The sequence below is a fragment of the Melanerpes formicivorus genome, unplaced genomic scaffold, assembly GCF_026170545.1.
Source record: "Melanerpes formicivorus ecotype bairdi unplaced genomic scaffold, bMelFor1.0.p_v2 SCAF_64, whole genome shotgun sequence".
Taxonomy (NCBI): Eukaryota; Metazoa; Chordata; class Aves; order Piciformes; family Picidae; genus Melanerpes; species Melanerpes formicivorus.
This window is the reverse complement of record NW_027142416.1, coordinates 3,525,603-3,541,248: the sequence shown is the minus strand read 5'-3', so window position 1 is coordinate 3,541,248 and position 15,646 is coordinate 3,525,603. Positions and strand designations below refer to the sequence as shown.

Genomic DNA, 15,646 nt, shown 5'->3' with positions numbered 1-15,646 from the left:
GTGTGCCCAGGCAGCCAAGAGGGCCAATGGCATCCTGGCCTGCATCAGGAATAGTGTGGCCAGCAAGAGCAGGGAAGTCATTGTGCCCTGTGCTCAGCACTGGTTAGGCCACACCTTGAGTGCTGTGTCCAGTTCTGGGCTCCTCAATTTAAGAAGGACATTGAGACATTTGAATATGTCCAGAGAAGGGCAACAAGGCTGGGGAGAGGCCTTGAGCACAGCCCTGTGAGGAGAGACTCAGGGAGCTGGGGTTGTTTAGCCTGGAGAAGAGGAGGCTCAGGGGAGACCTCATTGCTCTCTACAACTCCCTGAAGGGAGGTTGTAGCCAGGTGGGGGTTGGTCTCTTCTCTCTAGCAACCAGCACCAGAACAAGAGGACACAGTCTCAAGCTGTGCCAGGGGAGGTTTGGGCTGGATGCTTGGAAGAAGTTCTTCACAGAGATTGGCCATTGGGATGTGCTGCCCAGGGAGGGGGTGGAGTCCCCATCCCTGGAGGTGTTCAAAAAAGGCTTGGATGTGGCACTTGGAGCCATGGTTTAGTTGTCAGGAGGTGTTGGGTGTTAGGTAATACATTGGACTTGATGATCTCTGAGGTCTTTTCCAACCTGGTGGATTCTGTGGTTCTGTGTGACAGCCCAGCCACCCATCCTGCGTTGCACACATTTCAGCGCTCTACGCCGGACACTCACTGGGTGTGTGACCAATGTTTAAGCACCACTGAAGCTGTGCCTTTTTGTCATTACCTGCATGTGGGCTCTAAATAACGTGTTTAAAAGCAAGCATGGCAGTGTGAGGACACGTGAGTGCTGGAGAGACAGCTCAGGGAACTTGTGTTTAGCTGTCAGTTACTGTGCCTCGAAACTCGCCCACTGACACTCTGCCTACTGTGTGCCACGCCAGAGCTTAGCACAATGTTAGTCTCATGTGACTGTACTTGCTTCAAGTGTGTGTTCTTTAGGGTTTATTTTTTTTAAAGAAGAAAGAAAATAGCTGGGCCTTTCTTTAAGAGGTTATTTTGAGAAGTGCACCTTAAAAAAAATCAAGGTGATTCTGCCACTTTTCTCTGGTGAGACCTCACCTGGAGTTTGGCCACAACAACCCCATGCAGTGCTACAGGCTGGGGTCAGAGTGGCTGGAGAGTGGTCAGGCAGAAAGGGACTGCTGTGGAGCCCTCAACACAGGAAGGATGTGAACCTGATAGAGGAGGTCCAGAGGAGGGCCACGAAGGTGACTTGAGGGCAGGAGCAGCTCTACTGTGAGGACAGGCTGAGGATGCTGGGGGTGTTCAGCCTGGAGAAGGGGAGTTTCTGGAGAGACCTCATAGCAGCCTGCCAGTTCTTGAAGGGGGCTTCCATGAAGGCTGGAGAGGGTCTGTTTGTAAAAGCCAGCAGTGAAAGGAGAAAGGGCAATGGTTTGAAATTAGGAGAGTATAACCTAGATGTTAGGAGTAAGTTCTTTAGCATTTTGGTGATGAACCACAAGAACAGGTTGCCTGGGAAGGTAATTGAGGCCCCATGCCTGGAGACTCAAGGGCAGATTTGAGAAGGCTCTGAGCAAGCTGATGTAGTGGAGGTTGTCCCTGCTCCCTTTTAGGGGGGTTTGTCTAGATGACATTGGGGGTCTCTTCCAGCCCAAACTTTTCAATGATTCTGGATGAAAGCTGTCATTTTCTCTCTTGATATGTTGTATGTGCAGGTGGATAGACCTTTGTATGCTTGGCCTTTTAAGGGTTATTTTTGCCTTTTTTTATATGTTGGCAAATAAAATGAAAAAATAACCACAGAAACCCACCAAAACAGAAGCAGTCCCAAACCAAAACCACTTTTGAGAAGGGCTAGGGAACTTGAGGTAGGATTTCTACTTCCCTCTGAGTTCTTAACAACATTAAGAGTTTAAATTGCAAACATTGAAGTGAAATTATTCTGCAGTCAGAAAATGTTTCAAGAAACATTTACAGATGCACAAACAAATAAAAGGTCTGAAAAGCATCAATTGTTGCAATTTTGATGCACTTAAACACTGTTGGTTCCAGTTTTATTTTTCCACTGTTGAAATTTTATGTGTTATAGAACAGAATTAACCAGGTTGGAAAAAACCTTTGAGATCGTCAAGTCCAACCTATCACCCAGCACCATCTAATCAACTAAACCATGGCACTAAGTGCCTCATCCAAGCCTTTTTTGAACACCTCCAGGGATGGGGACTCCACCACCTCCCTGGGCAGCACATTCCAATGGCCAATCTCTCTTTCTGGGAAGAACTTCTTCCCAACATCCAGCCCAAACCTCCCCTGGCACAGCTTGAGACTGTGTCCTCTTGTTCTGGTGCTGGTTGCCTGGGAGAAGAGACCAGCTCCTGCCTGTCTACAACCTCCCCTAAAGTAGTTGTAGAGAGCAAGAAGGTCACCCCTGAGTCTCCTCTTCTCCAGGCTAAACAACCCCAGCTCCCTCAGCCTCTCCTCATAGGGCTTGTGTTCCAAACCCTTCACCAACTTTGTTGCCCTTCTCTGGACACCTTCCAGCAAGTCAACCTCCTTCCTAAACTGAGGGGCCCAGAACTGGACACAGGACTCAAGGTGTGGCCTAACCAGTGCAGTGTACAGGGGCAGAATGACCTCCCTGCTCCTGCTGGCCACACTGTTCCTGATGCAGGCCAGGATGCCATTGGCCCTCCTGGCTGCCTGGGCACACTGCAGGCTCATGTTCAGCCTACCATCGACCAGTACCCCCAGGTCCCTCTCTGCCTGGCCGCTCTCCAGCCACTCTGACCCCAGCCTGTAGCACTGCATGGGGTTGCTGTGGCCAATGTGCAGCACCTGGCACTTGGATGTGTTCAATCTCATGCCCTTGGACTCTGCCCATCTGTCCAGCCTGTCGAGGTCCCTCTGCAGAGCCTCTCTACCCTTCAGCAGGTCTTAAGAATATGTGCAACACATGGACCCTCCGTTCAGCAAGAGAGTTTTTAGTACAGCCTCTCTCCTAACATTTCAGCGCTGGAGGCTGCTGGGCATTCTTCTCAGGAGTCTGCAGGAGCCTCTTGTTTTCACTAATGAGTCTCCAATAAGCTCAGTAAGCAATTTGTAATGAAGTGAATCAGTTCAGCAGCCACTTCTCTGCCCCGCCTTGTGCTTGCCACTGTTCTGGTGACCTTTATGTTCAGTGAGTACTTAATTATATGCCTGATGACTCTGCAAACTTGTTTCCAGATATTGTGAACCGGGGTAAGGTCTGAGTATAAACACATAGGCCTCTCTTTTTGTTGATGAGGTAAATGATACTGAATGAGTATCTGCAGCATATCTTGCTGTTGGGGCTTGACAAACTGTACTGAAGATGAAGTTTGAGCCTGTTCCAGATGCTGAACTTCTGAATTGACAAACAAGACTCCAGTTTGTGTGTAACTTATCTTCAGAGGCAGTTGTCCTTTTCATCACTGAATTCCTCCCTGTATGCATTTTGGCAATAGATTTACACACCCTTTTTTTGTTGTGGGTTTACTGATTTGGGTTTTGTTTTGTTAGATTTTTGTTGTTGGATTTGTTGTGGGTTTATTCTTTTGGGTTTTTGGTTGGTTGCATTTTTAATTCAGAGTGTAGGCCAAGTTTCTAGTTAGAATCTTTAACTTCCAGGTCCTGAGGTAAGCATAGAATAGAATAGACCAGGTTAGAAGAGACCTTAAAGATCATCACATCCAACCTATCACCCAACACCACCTAATCAACTAAACCATGCAACCAAGCCCCCTATCAAGTCTCCTCCTGAACACCTCCAGTGATGGTGACTCCACCACCTCCCCAGGCAGCTCATTCCAATGGGCAATCACTCTCTCTGTGTAGAACTTCCTCCTAACCTCCAGCCTGAACTTCCCCTGGTGCAGCTTGAGACTGTGTCCTCTTGTTCTGGTGCTGGTTGCCTGGGAGATGAGACCAACCTCTGCCTGTCTACAGCATCCCTTAATGTAGTCGTAGAGAACAAGATCATCTCCCCTGAGCCTCCTTTTCTCCAGGCCAGGCAACCCCAGCTCCCTCAGTCTCTCCTCATAGGGCCTGTGTTCCAAGACCCTCACCAACTTTGTTGCCCTTCTCTGGACACCTTCCAGCAAGTCAACATCCTTCCTAAACTGAGGGGCTCAGAACTGGACACAGGACTCAAGGTGTGGCCTAACCAGTGCAGCATACAGGGGCAGAATGACCTCCCTGCTCCTGCTGGCCACACTGTTCCTGATGCAGGCCAGGATGCCATTGGCCCTCTTGGCTGCCTGGGCACACTGCAGGCTCATGTTCAGCCTACCATTGACCAGTACCCCCAGGTCCCTCTCTGCCTGGCTGCTCTCCAGCCACTCTGACCCCAGCCTGTAGCTCTGCATGGGGTTGCTGTGGCCAATGTGCAGAACCAGGCACTTGGATGTGTTCAATCTCATGCCGTTGCACTCTGCCCATCTGTCCAGCCTGTCGAGGTCCCTCTGCAGAGCCTCTCTACCCTCCAGCAGATCAACTCCTGCCCCCAGCTGGGTGTCGTCCACAAATATACTGGTGATTGGTTTTGGTGTGGACTCATTGACTTTTGGACAGCCATTTAGAGGGCTGTTCTTTGTTGTATTAGAGACACTGAAATTCCAATCCTTGGTGAAAGGTATGAAATGTATTTTCCTGTAAAGTGGTGTTGAATCTGAGGCTCACAGTTGTAGAGAAATGTTTCATGTTTGGTTTTCAAGGTTGTGAATTCTCTCATAGTTGTTGAGGAATACACAGCTTGATGCCTAAAAGAAAAATTACATGTAAGAGTAATTTTGCCTTCATAAACCCATAGTGTCATAAAGCAAAATTTTTCATCCACTTACTCAGACTGTGTAATGCTTGTCATGGAAACATCAGGGCAGAAGTGTCAGGAATGATGGTTTCATTTTCCTGTTCTGGTCTTTCTGAGATATTTGCAACTCTCTGCTTTACAAGAGTTACTTTTAACTGCAGGATCAACACTTGAAATGTTGAACTCAAAATCCAAGCATGAGTATGGGCCCAGCTACTCATCCCTTCTAATTTATTTACATTTTGAATGAGCACCTACCAGAATGTTATGCAGATTGTCATTGCGTTTTCCCAGTGAGTTTTTCATAGCTGTGTGTTGAACATGGCTGTTTTGCAACAAGTGAATGGCAAAAGGCAAATGCAGAAGTGCTATACCAAAAGGTGTTTTTTTTTAAGTAGGTGGGAGACTGCACTGCATCAAACTTTGCAAAACCACAGCTTTTTCTGGCCATGGGATCAAAGGGTATCACAGTACAGTAGAGATTGGAAGTCCTTTCCAGAGAGTGAGTCCAACCCCCCTGCCGGAGCAGCATCACCCAGGGTAATCTGCACAGGAATGCATCCAGGTGGTTTTGGAATGTGTCCAGTGAAGGAGACTCCACAACCTCTTTGGGCAGCCTGCTCCAGAGCTCTGTCACCCTCATTGGAAAGAAGTTTCTCCTCATGTTGAGCTGAAACCTTCTCTGGTCAAGCTTGTACCTGTTGTTCCTTGGCTTATTACTGTGCACCACCCAAAAGAGCTTGGCCCCCTCCACTTGACCCCCACCCCTCAGCTATTGATAGACATTGATCAGATTCCCTCTCAGCCTTCTTTTCTCCAGACTAAACAGCCCCAGGGCTCTCAGTCTCTCTTCACAGGAGAGATGCTCAAGTCCTCTAAACATCCTCCTGGCTTTCCCTTGGACTCTCTCCAGCAGGTCTCTGTCTCTCTTCAACTGGGGAGCCCAAAACTGGACACAGGATTGCAGCTGTGGTCTGAGCAGGGCAGAGCAGTGGGGAAGGACAACCTCCTTAAATTTGCTGGCCACACTTTTCCTGCTGCACCCTAGGTCACTGTTTTCTCTTGGCCACCAGGGCACATTGCTGCCCCATGCAGAACTTGCTGCCCACGAGCACTCCAAGGTCTTTCTCCATGGAGCTGCTTTCCAGCAGGGCAGCCTCTAACCTGTCCTGGTGCCTGCTGTTATTCTTCCCCAGGTGCAGGACCCTGCCCTTGTCCTTATTGAACTCCATGAGGTTTGCCTGCAGCCAGCTCTCAGCCTGTCCAGATCTGGACCTTTTATTACATGTCTCTCTTTCACTGCATCCATGCAGTTGTATCAATTAAATATCACCTGAGGAACAGGAAGTTATGTTGTAGTTCATCTAAAAAGATGAAATTTCAAGATGAAGAGAACTGCTGTCTAATAAAGATAAAATGCAAGCAATTATTTGCAGGTATTTTTTTTTCTCCCCAACACATGGCTGACTTAAAATATATCCATGCATACTTACCTACAATAATTTGCTGTTTCATGGGGAGACTTTGGTACGTGGTGCCAGGGTCACCAGAGTGTCCAATGCACTTATATATGAAGCCATACCTGAAGTTGTAATTAATATTTAGGTTGAAGTACAATTTGTTTGGAAAGATAACTTTAAGAAGAAGAAGGAAAAAAAAGGATGAAACAAACCAACAAATCTTGAATGTTTAGGATTTTTCTGGTGCTGGCTTCTGCTCCACTATGCCTTAAAAAAAAATCAGAGCATCATTCTCTGGCTCCTCTTTACCAAATCCATTCCCACTTTCTGTGGAGTCAAGTTACCTGCACATCTGAAGTGACTGATCTCCTCTCCCTTGGTAGCCCAAGATTTGCTAATGAAAGCTATGCTCATGCAGGCACTAGGGTGACTTCATGCACCACCTGAACCCTGTCACTGTTTACCTGTACCTGTTTTTACTGTAAATGAATATAAGCCAATATTAAACTTCTTTTCATCTGTTATTGAAGTATGTGGAAAAACTGAGCAAGTGTGGATTTTATTACCAGGCTTCAAAAGTATCTTTACAAGAGTTGGATTTAGAATAATTTGGTTTCTGCTGAGTTCTGCTTTTGCATTATTAATCTGCTTTAGTGGCTCACTCTTAACTTGTTGGTGAGAACAGCAGAGAGGAGGCCTAGTTAGAGGGGCTGAAGGAAGGTTGGGAAAGGATCATTCTTGCTTTCCACTTGGGGTCTGTACTGACTTTCACAGAATCATAGAAATGTTAAGGTTGGAAGGGACCTCAAGGAGCATTCAGTTCCACCCCGCCCTGCCATGGGCAGGGACACCTCACACTACAGCAGGTTGCTCACAGCCACATCCAGCCTGGCTGCAAAAACCTCCAGGCATGAGGCTTCCACCACCTCCCTGGGCAACCTGTGCCAGTCTCTCACCACCCTCATGGGGAACAACTTCTTCCTAACATCCAATCTGAATCTACCCACTGCTAGTTTTGCTCCATTCCCCCCAGTCCTATCACTCCCTGGCACCCTCAAAAGTCCTTCCCCAGCTTTCTTGCAGCCTCCTTCAGATCCTGGAAGACCACAATTAGGTCACCTGGGAGCCTTCTCTTCTCCAGACTGAACAGCCCCAACCCTTTCAGTCTGTCCTCATAGGAGAGGTGCTCCAGCCCTCTGCTCGTCCTTGTGGCCCTTCTCTGGACACCTTCCAGCACCTCCAGATCCTTCCTGTAACAGAGGCTCCAGAACTGGACACAGTGCTCCAGGTGTGGTCTCAGCAGAGTGGAGCAGAGGGGGAGAATCCCCTCCCTTGCCCTGCTTGCTGTGCTTCTCTTGCTGCACCCCGGCTCTGGTTGGCTTTCTGGGCTGCAAGTGCTCACTGCTGGCTCATGCTGAGCTTCTCATCCACCAGCACCCCCCAAGGCCTTTTCTTCAGGATTGCCCTGACCCAGCTGCAGGACCTTGCACTTGGTCTTGTTGAACTTCATGAGGTTGTCATGGGCCCAGCTCTGCTGTCTATCAAGGCCCCCCTTTCACCTTGCTTCTGTTTCTTCCATCCCTTTAAATCCTGTGAACTCACTGCAGGTTCACCCATCCATCCCTTGCTGACCTGAGAGAACCAAAGCCCTGTGAGCACGTGCAAAGGGGAACTCTGTTTCTCCAGCCCTGCTAATCCCCCTAGCTCTGCTGAGCTGATTTTGGTCTGTAAGGAGCTTTGGTTGTGGGGGTCTGTTTTAAAGGACCACATCTAAATGTTAGCTTTCTGAAATGCTCCTGTAGCCTTTTGTGCATTGCCTATGCTTTCTTGGGCATTGCTCTTTTTATCATGCTTTTAAGTTGTTGACCCAGTTGACCACACAACTGCTTCAATTAGGTACTCGTGTTTTCCTTAGAAGAGTTAATTTTGCTCTCTTGGAAAACAGGTAAAAACCATGCTTTTGGAGTACCACTCTTTTTCTGAGGTAACAAAAAGTGTGTGGCAAGAACATGAATGTGGATGTTTTCCTCAGTGGTTGACTCACAGTTTGAAATCAACCTTTTACTTTGTGGGAAAGTTCCTTTTGCCCTCTGCTGGTTTTGCCTGTTCAGCAGGCAGCCTGCAGAGCTGTTGCCTTATCTGGAAGGCTGTGGGTCGCTGTCAAATCAGTACAGCTGGTACGGTACTGGTGAGAAATGTTGTGTTCATTTTTCATTCCTGCAGAATTTAAATCTTTTGTGTCTGGAAGAGGGATGAGAGTTAGAGGAACAGTATAAAACCAGCACCACCCAGCAGCAGCAAAGGGTTAGTGATGGTAACTGCTGAGGCATATCCCAGGAGATACAGTGACACTTGGAGGAATTCATTCCCATTTTGTCATCTGTCAGTTCGTATCTCTTGTGGTTACTGACATAAATACAAAGGTTTAGAATAAGATAGCTTTATGTAAATGAAATGCCAATATATTATTTAGAATGGAATAAAACCAGGTTGGAAGAGACCTTCAAGATCATCGCTTCCAACCTATCAACCAATCCAACCCACCTAATCAACTAAACCATGGCACCAAGCACCACCTTTTTTAATAGCAAGTGGAATCTTACACTGAATAATAGAAAACACGAAGGCTGGGAAAGACCTTCAAGATGGAGTCCAGCCGTAACCTACTACCACCACTACTAAGCCATATCCTGCAGCCACCACACTTACAGCTTCTTGAATATCTCCAGTGAGGGACGACTCCACCACCTCCCTGGGCAACATGTTCCAGTGCCTCACCACTCTCTCAGGAGTGTCCCTGCCCATGGCGGGGGAGTTGGAACTAGATGACCCTTGAGGACCCTTCCAAACCTAACAATTCTATGATTCTAAAGAAGATCTTCTCTGCCACAACTTAAACCCTCTTCTTCTTGTCCTGTCAGTAGTTACTTGGGAAAAGAGAGCAAACACTAATGTATGAGAGCACTTTTTTCACAGTATCACCGAGGTTGGAAGAGACCTCAAAGATCGTCAAGTCCAACCTGTCACCACAGACCTCATGACCAAGTGCCATGTCCACTTGATGCTGTGTAACTGAATAAAGATAAGGAAAATACAGTCCTAGATGTGGCATCTGTTATTTTTCATGGGCAGTGCTTCAGCAGAAATACTTCAAAGCATTTGTATTAGTTTTGGATTGACTTTGTGACTGGCGCCTGCATAATTTGGCGTTCTGCAATACGAGGTTAAGAAAGCACTTCTGATTTCATACACCTGCTACCAAATGGATCACTAGCTCTTCAGGTCTGAGTACTTTCTGATGGCTATTTTTTTTTCTCCAACGTATGGGAAGTGTAAATTAGCACCGCAAGGCAGGAGGGAGGTTTGCAATGTTTTATTTGTATCAAGTCCTGTCGTGGTTGAAACTGTTGAATTTTTGTGAGCAAAGTGGAAATGTTTTGGTCAGAATGGTTAAGACTGGTAACTATTGATGATTTAGTTGTTGTTCACTGTCTTCTTAGAAACAGACAATGTAATATTCAGTATGCTCTCAATAACTATAGGCTTATGGTTTAATACAATGAGGTAACTTTGTCCTTTTGTGACTTCTTGTTGCGATCAGTCTATTCCACTTAACCTGGAAATGTAGAAGTAAATTCCTCAGGGTCCTGATTGTTGCCTCCTGAAACACTACAAAAACACTTAGTAGGGCTGTAATGGTGTAAAGTACTGCTTCCTTTCTCCCCCTCACCTCTTCCCCCATTGAAAGCAGACCTCATGAATACTTGGGAGCAGAGATGATTCTGGTTTTATTTGACTTGGTGAATCTGCCTCAGAGACCAGGATTCAGGACTGCCGAAGTGTAGAAGCCCAATATGCCACTGAATTGGGAAGCTCTGGGAAGAGTGGCTTAATAGAGGTAGCTCATGGGAAATGGTGGTTCAACCCCTGGTAACCAACTCTGTATTCACTTCTGTTCATCATCTAACCACTTTCTTCTTTCCTTTCTTGGAAGTATGTATTAAAACGTCAGGAGCCCTTGTGGCAAAGCGAAGAGCAAACTGAGGGCTGTTGGTATTAATGAGTGTTGTGATGAGAAGACCTGCTGGTGTTCAGGGACTGTAGACAGTCAGGAGGTGGTTTTATTTATACCTAATACAGTTGTCTCTATTAATTGTATGTGTGCATATATATAACCATTGCATATAATGTCCTAGTGGCTGCTGACTTCTTGTTGTTGTTGTTGCATCAGCTTTCCCGTGTTGCTTACGTTCTGTTTTTCTTTTTCTATGGGCAGGTATTTAATTAGTCAAGGAGCACATGTAGGGGCTGTAAATAGTGAAGGAGACACTCCATTACATATTGCTGAAGAGGAGGCAATGGAAGAGCTGCTTCAGAATGAAGTAAATAGACAAGGTAATTTTGAATATGGAGGGATGGGTTTGTGTGTTGGGCACTACAAACATTTTGGCAAGTTCACACTGAATTGGGAATTTTTAAGTCACTCAGTTTTGTTTTCTAAAGGCAATTGCCAACACAGTGCACAGTGCTCAAGCTGTCTTCTAGGTGTTTTTACTCAGCCTTTTGTGAAAAAAGAGATCAGAAATACTGGATTTGTGCATTCACTCTGGGATAAGGAGTTTTACACTGTACTTGTTTTAGGCCTGCAAAATTATGATGAACCTTAAGTTCCTCCTTGCTTTTGTGTACTCTTCTGAAGGCACTGTATAGATGAGCATTCATGTAACAGTTAATGGGTAGGTATCAAGTTTTGACAGTAAGGTTTAAAAGTCTATCCCTTAAATTGATGCAGCTTGCTCCTAGAATGTTGATACTGCTGGCAGTACTGTCACAGAATCAGTAAGGTTGGAATAGACCTCAGAGATCATCAAGTCCAACCTATCACCCAAAACCTCATGACAACTAAACCATGGCTTCAAGTGCCACATCCAGTCCTTTTTTGAACACCTCCAGGGATGATGACTCTACCACCTCCCTGGGCAGCACATTCCAATGGGCAATTACTCTTTCTGGGAAGAACTTTCTCCTCACCTTCAGCCTAAACCTCCCCTGGCACAGCTTGAGACCGTGTCCTCTTGTTCTGGTGCTGGTTGCCTGGGAGAAGAGACCAACCCCCTCCTGGCTACAACCTCATTTCAGGTAGTTGTAGATGGAAATCATGTCTCCTCTGAGCCTCTTCTTCTCCAGGCTAAACACCCCCAGCTCCCTCAGCCTCTCCTCATAGGGCTGTGCTCCAGAACCATCCCCAGCCTTGTTGCCCTTCTCTGGACATGTTCCAGTGTCTCAGTGTCCTTCTTAAATTGAGGAGCCCAGAACTGGACACAGGACTCAAGGTGTGGCCTAACCAGTGCTGAGCACAGGGGCAAAATGACTTCCCTGCTCCTGCTGGCCACACTATTCCTGATGCAGACCAGGATGCCATTGGCCTTCTGGGCCCCCTGGGCATGCTGGTGGCTCATGTTCAGCTGCTGTCTGTACAAGAGAAGGTAGCATTAAAAAAAAGGCAAACTGAGCTTTCTCTGCTTTTTCCTTCCCTTCCTTACACTGCTGTGTCCTGTGTTCCTCAGATGGGTTTTCCAGTGAAAGGTCTCTCAAAGTTTTCATTCCACAGTGGAAAGAATATTCAGTTGTTGTTGACTGACCACCTTGACTCCAATAGAAGCTCTCTGCTGTACCAGAACTCGCAGTGCAAGAACTGGGGTGGTGTGGTTTGAGTTACCTTTTTATAGTGAAGGAAGATGACGCTGAGTGAAGATGGTGCCTGTGGGGAGGCCATGCTAGGGGACCACATCTCCATTGCTTTGAGACCCCTGTCTGCCTCTTGAAAGGCTTCTTCCTCCTTGAATATGCTGCCTTTTTCTTTCTTTTGCAGCACTGGATTTCTCTCTTAAGGCAAGAGTTACACAATTTAAGAGTAAAATAGTGATTGTTTCCAGCTTTGCCTTGCCATCAGTTGTATGGTTAAACCTATATAATGGCCAAAGCAAATGGTAAAAAGAAGGTGGATGACACAATATGCAGGGAAATAAGAGCTGTCTGCTGATACACAGGAGCAGACTACAGATGTGATAAAGGTTTTGGTGCCAAGGTTTGGCTGATTGGATAGTGTTGGATGATAGGTTGGACTTGATCTTGAAGGTCTTTTCCAACCTGGTCTGGTCTGGTCTATTCCACTCCACTCTATTCCACTCCACTCTATTCCACTCCACTCTATTCCACTCCACTCTATTCCACTCCACCCTACCCTACCCTACCCTACCCCACTCCTTGGTAGCTTTAACAGGGTTTTGATTGAACAGTTCAAACCATGAACACATCAAGAACATCAGGTTAGGCAGTTCTGATTTTATTGGGGTTTTTTTTGGGCTGTGCTACAGTTTTTCAATTGCTTTGGAAAATAAAAAAAAACCCACCTTTCTCCCCCCCAATAGTAGTGTCACTCATTGCTGGACAGTTGTTTCTGGACTGTTCTTCAACCTAAATTCTTCAAGGTTGATTTTGCAGTGTTTGACTTTACTGATGTGTTATTCTAACTGTAGTAGTTGCTTGTTAAATTGACTGATTTTGGTCTTCCAAAATCTCACTGGTTTTTTATTTCTAGAAGAAAAAAAGCTTTTTAAAAGAATCTTTTATATATATATGTTTATGGGTTTGTGTGTGTGTGTATATATTTGCACACACATGTATACAAATGCTTTTATATATGTGTATCACCCCTGGCTTGTTTTGGTGTTAGACCTCATAGGAGTTGCAGTATCACAGAAAGCAGAGCAGAAAGCAAGTAGCTATCCCTCCTTCTCAATTTGCATCTGAAGGTGTCAGAACTCAGGGGTTTTACCTGCAGGGAAGAAATAATAGCAAATGCTTAATGATTATGAATTAGAATGGAATAGAAAGGCTGTGAACCCCAGTGTGAACTTGTACCTCACTAAATCATGATACAGTTGTCTCAGCACCAATGTTTTAATCATCTGCTTTTCATGGCGTCCTTAACTTGCAAGTAAAGTGTGGTGGGTTAACCCTGCTTTCTTCTTTTGTTTTCAGAAAGAGGCGTTAAGGTGGGTTAACGCCTCTTTCTGAAAACAAAAGAAGAAAGCAGGGTTAACCCACCACATAAAGTTGCTGTTATGTAAAGACCTGGTTATTTAGTCATTATCATGACCACTAGGAAAGTGCCTAATTGTCTGTATGCCATGCCTAGCAAAGTTAATGGCTCTAGAAGAGGAACTTAATTGTTTGTCTTACTGTGGAGTCAGCGCTGATGCGTTGTGACAGTTTTGTCTTTGACTATGGAATCACAGAATCAATAAGGTTGGAAAAGACCTCAGAGATCAACAAGTCCAACCTAATACCTAACACCTCCTGACAACTAAACCATGGCTCCAAGTGCCACATCTAATCCCTTTTTGAACTCCTCCAGGGATGGTGACTCCACCACCTCCCTGGGCAGCACATTCCAATGGCCAATTACTCTGTCTGGTAAGAACTTTCTCTTCATCTCCAATTTAAGCCTCCCCTGGTGCAGCTTGAGACTGTGTCCTCTTGTTCTGGTGCTGCTTGCCTGGGAGAAGAGGCCAACCCCCACTTGTCTAGAACCTCCTTTTGGGTGCATGTGGCTGAATGCAGTTACCCTTCCAGCTTTAGCATCGCTCCCTGTATAAAATAAAGCAGTGGTGCAGTTTTGGTCACACAAGCCAACTGCAGGCTCTGGGGAGCCATCTGCATTGTCTCAGTGTTACCAGTCATGGAAGATCAGCCTGTTTGTTTTGAAAAGGAACAAACCTGGCCCCCCCCAAAAAAGTTACCTCTGTGTAGGTAAAGCATGCCACAGGAAAGGAAAGCAGATGTTTTCTGCAGCATTCTTGCCTTGCAACCTTGCCACGTGTGTTTATCCCTACATTGATTAGTTTCATTATGGTGTTGCATAGTTAACACTGTGAGTGTGGCTTCCTACATACTGACATCAGCAGTGATATTCACTGTGCTTTCCAGTAGATGGTAGTGATGACATTTTGGTGCTTGCTTCTGTTAGAAATCTGAGAAGCATCACCATATTAAGTCACCTTTTTTGCTGCTTTAGCAGACCTTCAGCCTTTATGGGAAAACTTCCAAGAGCATTCCAGTGGTGTAACTATTCAGCCTTCTGCAGATCATCACTTTGCAGTTATGCACACTTTTTGCAGGTATCAAATTATATTTTAAGGACATGTTTAACAACAGGACAAGAAATGGGAGCCTCTGGAAATGATGGAGTCATAGAAGTGACTAATGCAGCACAGTTCAGCTCTATGAGAAGTTACAGCATTAATAAAATGAAAGCTCTTCAGTGTTTGTTCATCCTGTTTGGCAAAATCTGATCTGACTAGAGATGAGATGTCAGTGATCCAGACTAACCTTCACAGGCTCACAGGATGTTAGGGCTGGAAGGGACCTCCAGAGATCCTTTAAGTCTAACCCCCCCTGCCAGAGCAGGACCATAGAATCCAGCACAGGTCACACAGGAACACATCCAGATGGGCCTGGAAAGTCTCCAGAGAAGGAGACTCCACAACCCTTCTGGGCAGCCTGCTCCAGTGCTCTGTGACCCTCCCAGTGAAGAAGTTCCTCCTCCTGTTGAGGTGGAACCTCCTGTGCTGTTTTTCAAGTTCTATTGTAAGGAGTGTTAGACATGAAAGAGTTTTTAGAGGAATATTATCCAGTGTCTATCCCTGACTTATTCTCATCTCCATATTTGACACTTACACATTGTGACCCTTGGATCAGGTGTCTTTTTTTATGTGTATTCTTGTGTGGGCCACCATTATGTTCCTGAGCATACATCAGGACCCTGTTGGTGTAATGGTCTACGCAGTACTTCTAAACTAATCCACTAAGTGTCCTGGGAGGGAAGCCGTAGCACTCTGAAAGTAGGGAAAGCATTTTTCTACCCTCATTTTCACAGCAGGATTACTTGCTTTATGTTTTAAGCCTAAAACCTGCTTTACTTTTATACTTTTTTTTGTGAGAAAATAAATTCCCTCCATGCTCAGGTGAGGTATAAAGATCTTTTGGCCCAGTTACAAGCACTGCAAATATAGCAAAACAAAGTGGTTTATGGAAATGATTTTGAAGCAGTGTGGAAGAACTCTTTGTGTGTGCTGTGTGTTTTGACTGATTTGTGTGTTATACACAAAACTTCTCTTTGGACCTGTATTGTTGTTTCTCCATAGGGCTGATATCTTTGTCATGGGGCAGTATCTTGATTTATAGTAGTAGTAGTATGACAATTTCTTGAGACTATCCCCTGCGTTTCTGCTCTGCAGTGTTTCAACCTGTGATGGTGGTGGATGTTGTCTCTTGCCAGTAGCACAGTTTTCATCTGCACTGGTGAAAACTAGCA

The 15,646-nt window shown here is 45.7% G+C and overlaps 1 protein-coding gene across 4 annotated transcripts in view; it reads left to right on the top strand.

The window, feature by feature from the left end:
- Positions 1 to 15,646, top strand: part of PPP1R12A (protein phosphatase 1 regulatory subunit 12A) — a 160,431-nt gene that overhangs the window by 75,301 nt on the left and 69,484 nt on the right. For all 4 annotated transcript variants that reach the window (XM_068162428.1, XM_068162424.1, XM_068162426.1 and 1 more), the window contains exon 3: positions 10,544 to 10,662. In XM_068162428.1, the coding sequence (XP_068018529.1) occupies positions 10,544 to 10,662 (119 nt within the window). The remainder of the gene's footprint in view (positions 1 to 10,543; positions 10,663 to 15,646) is intronic.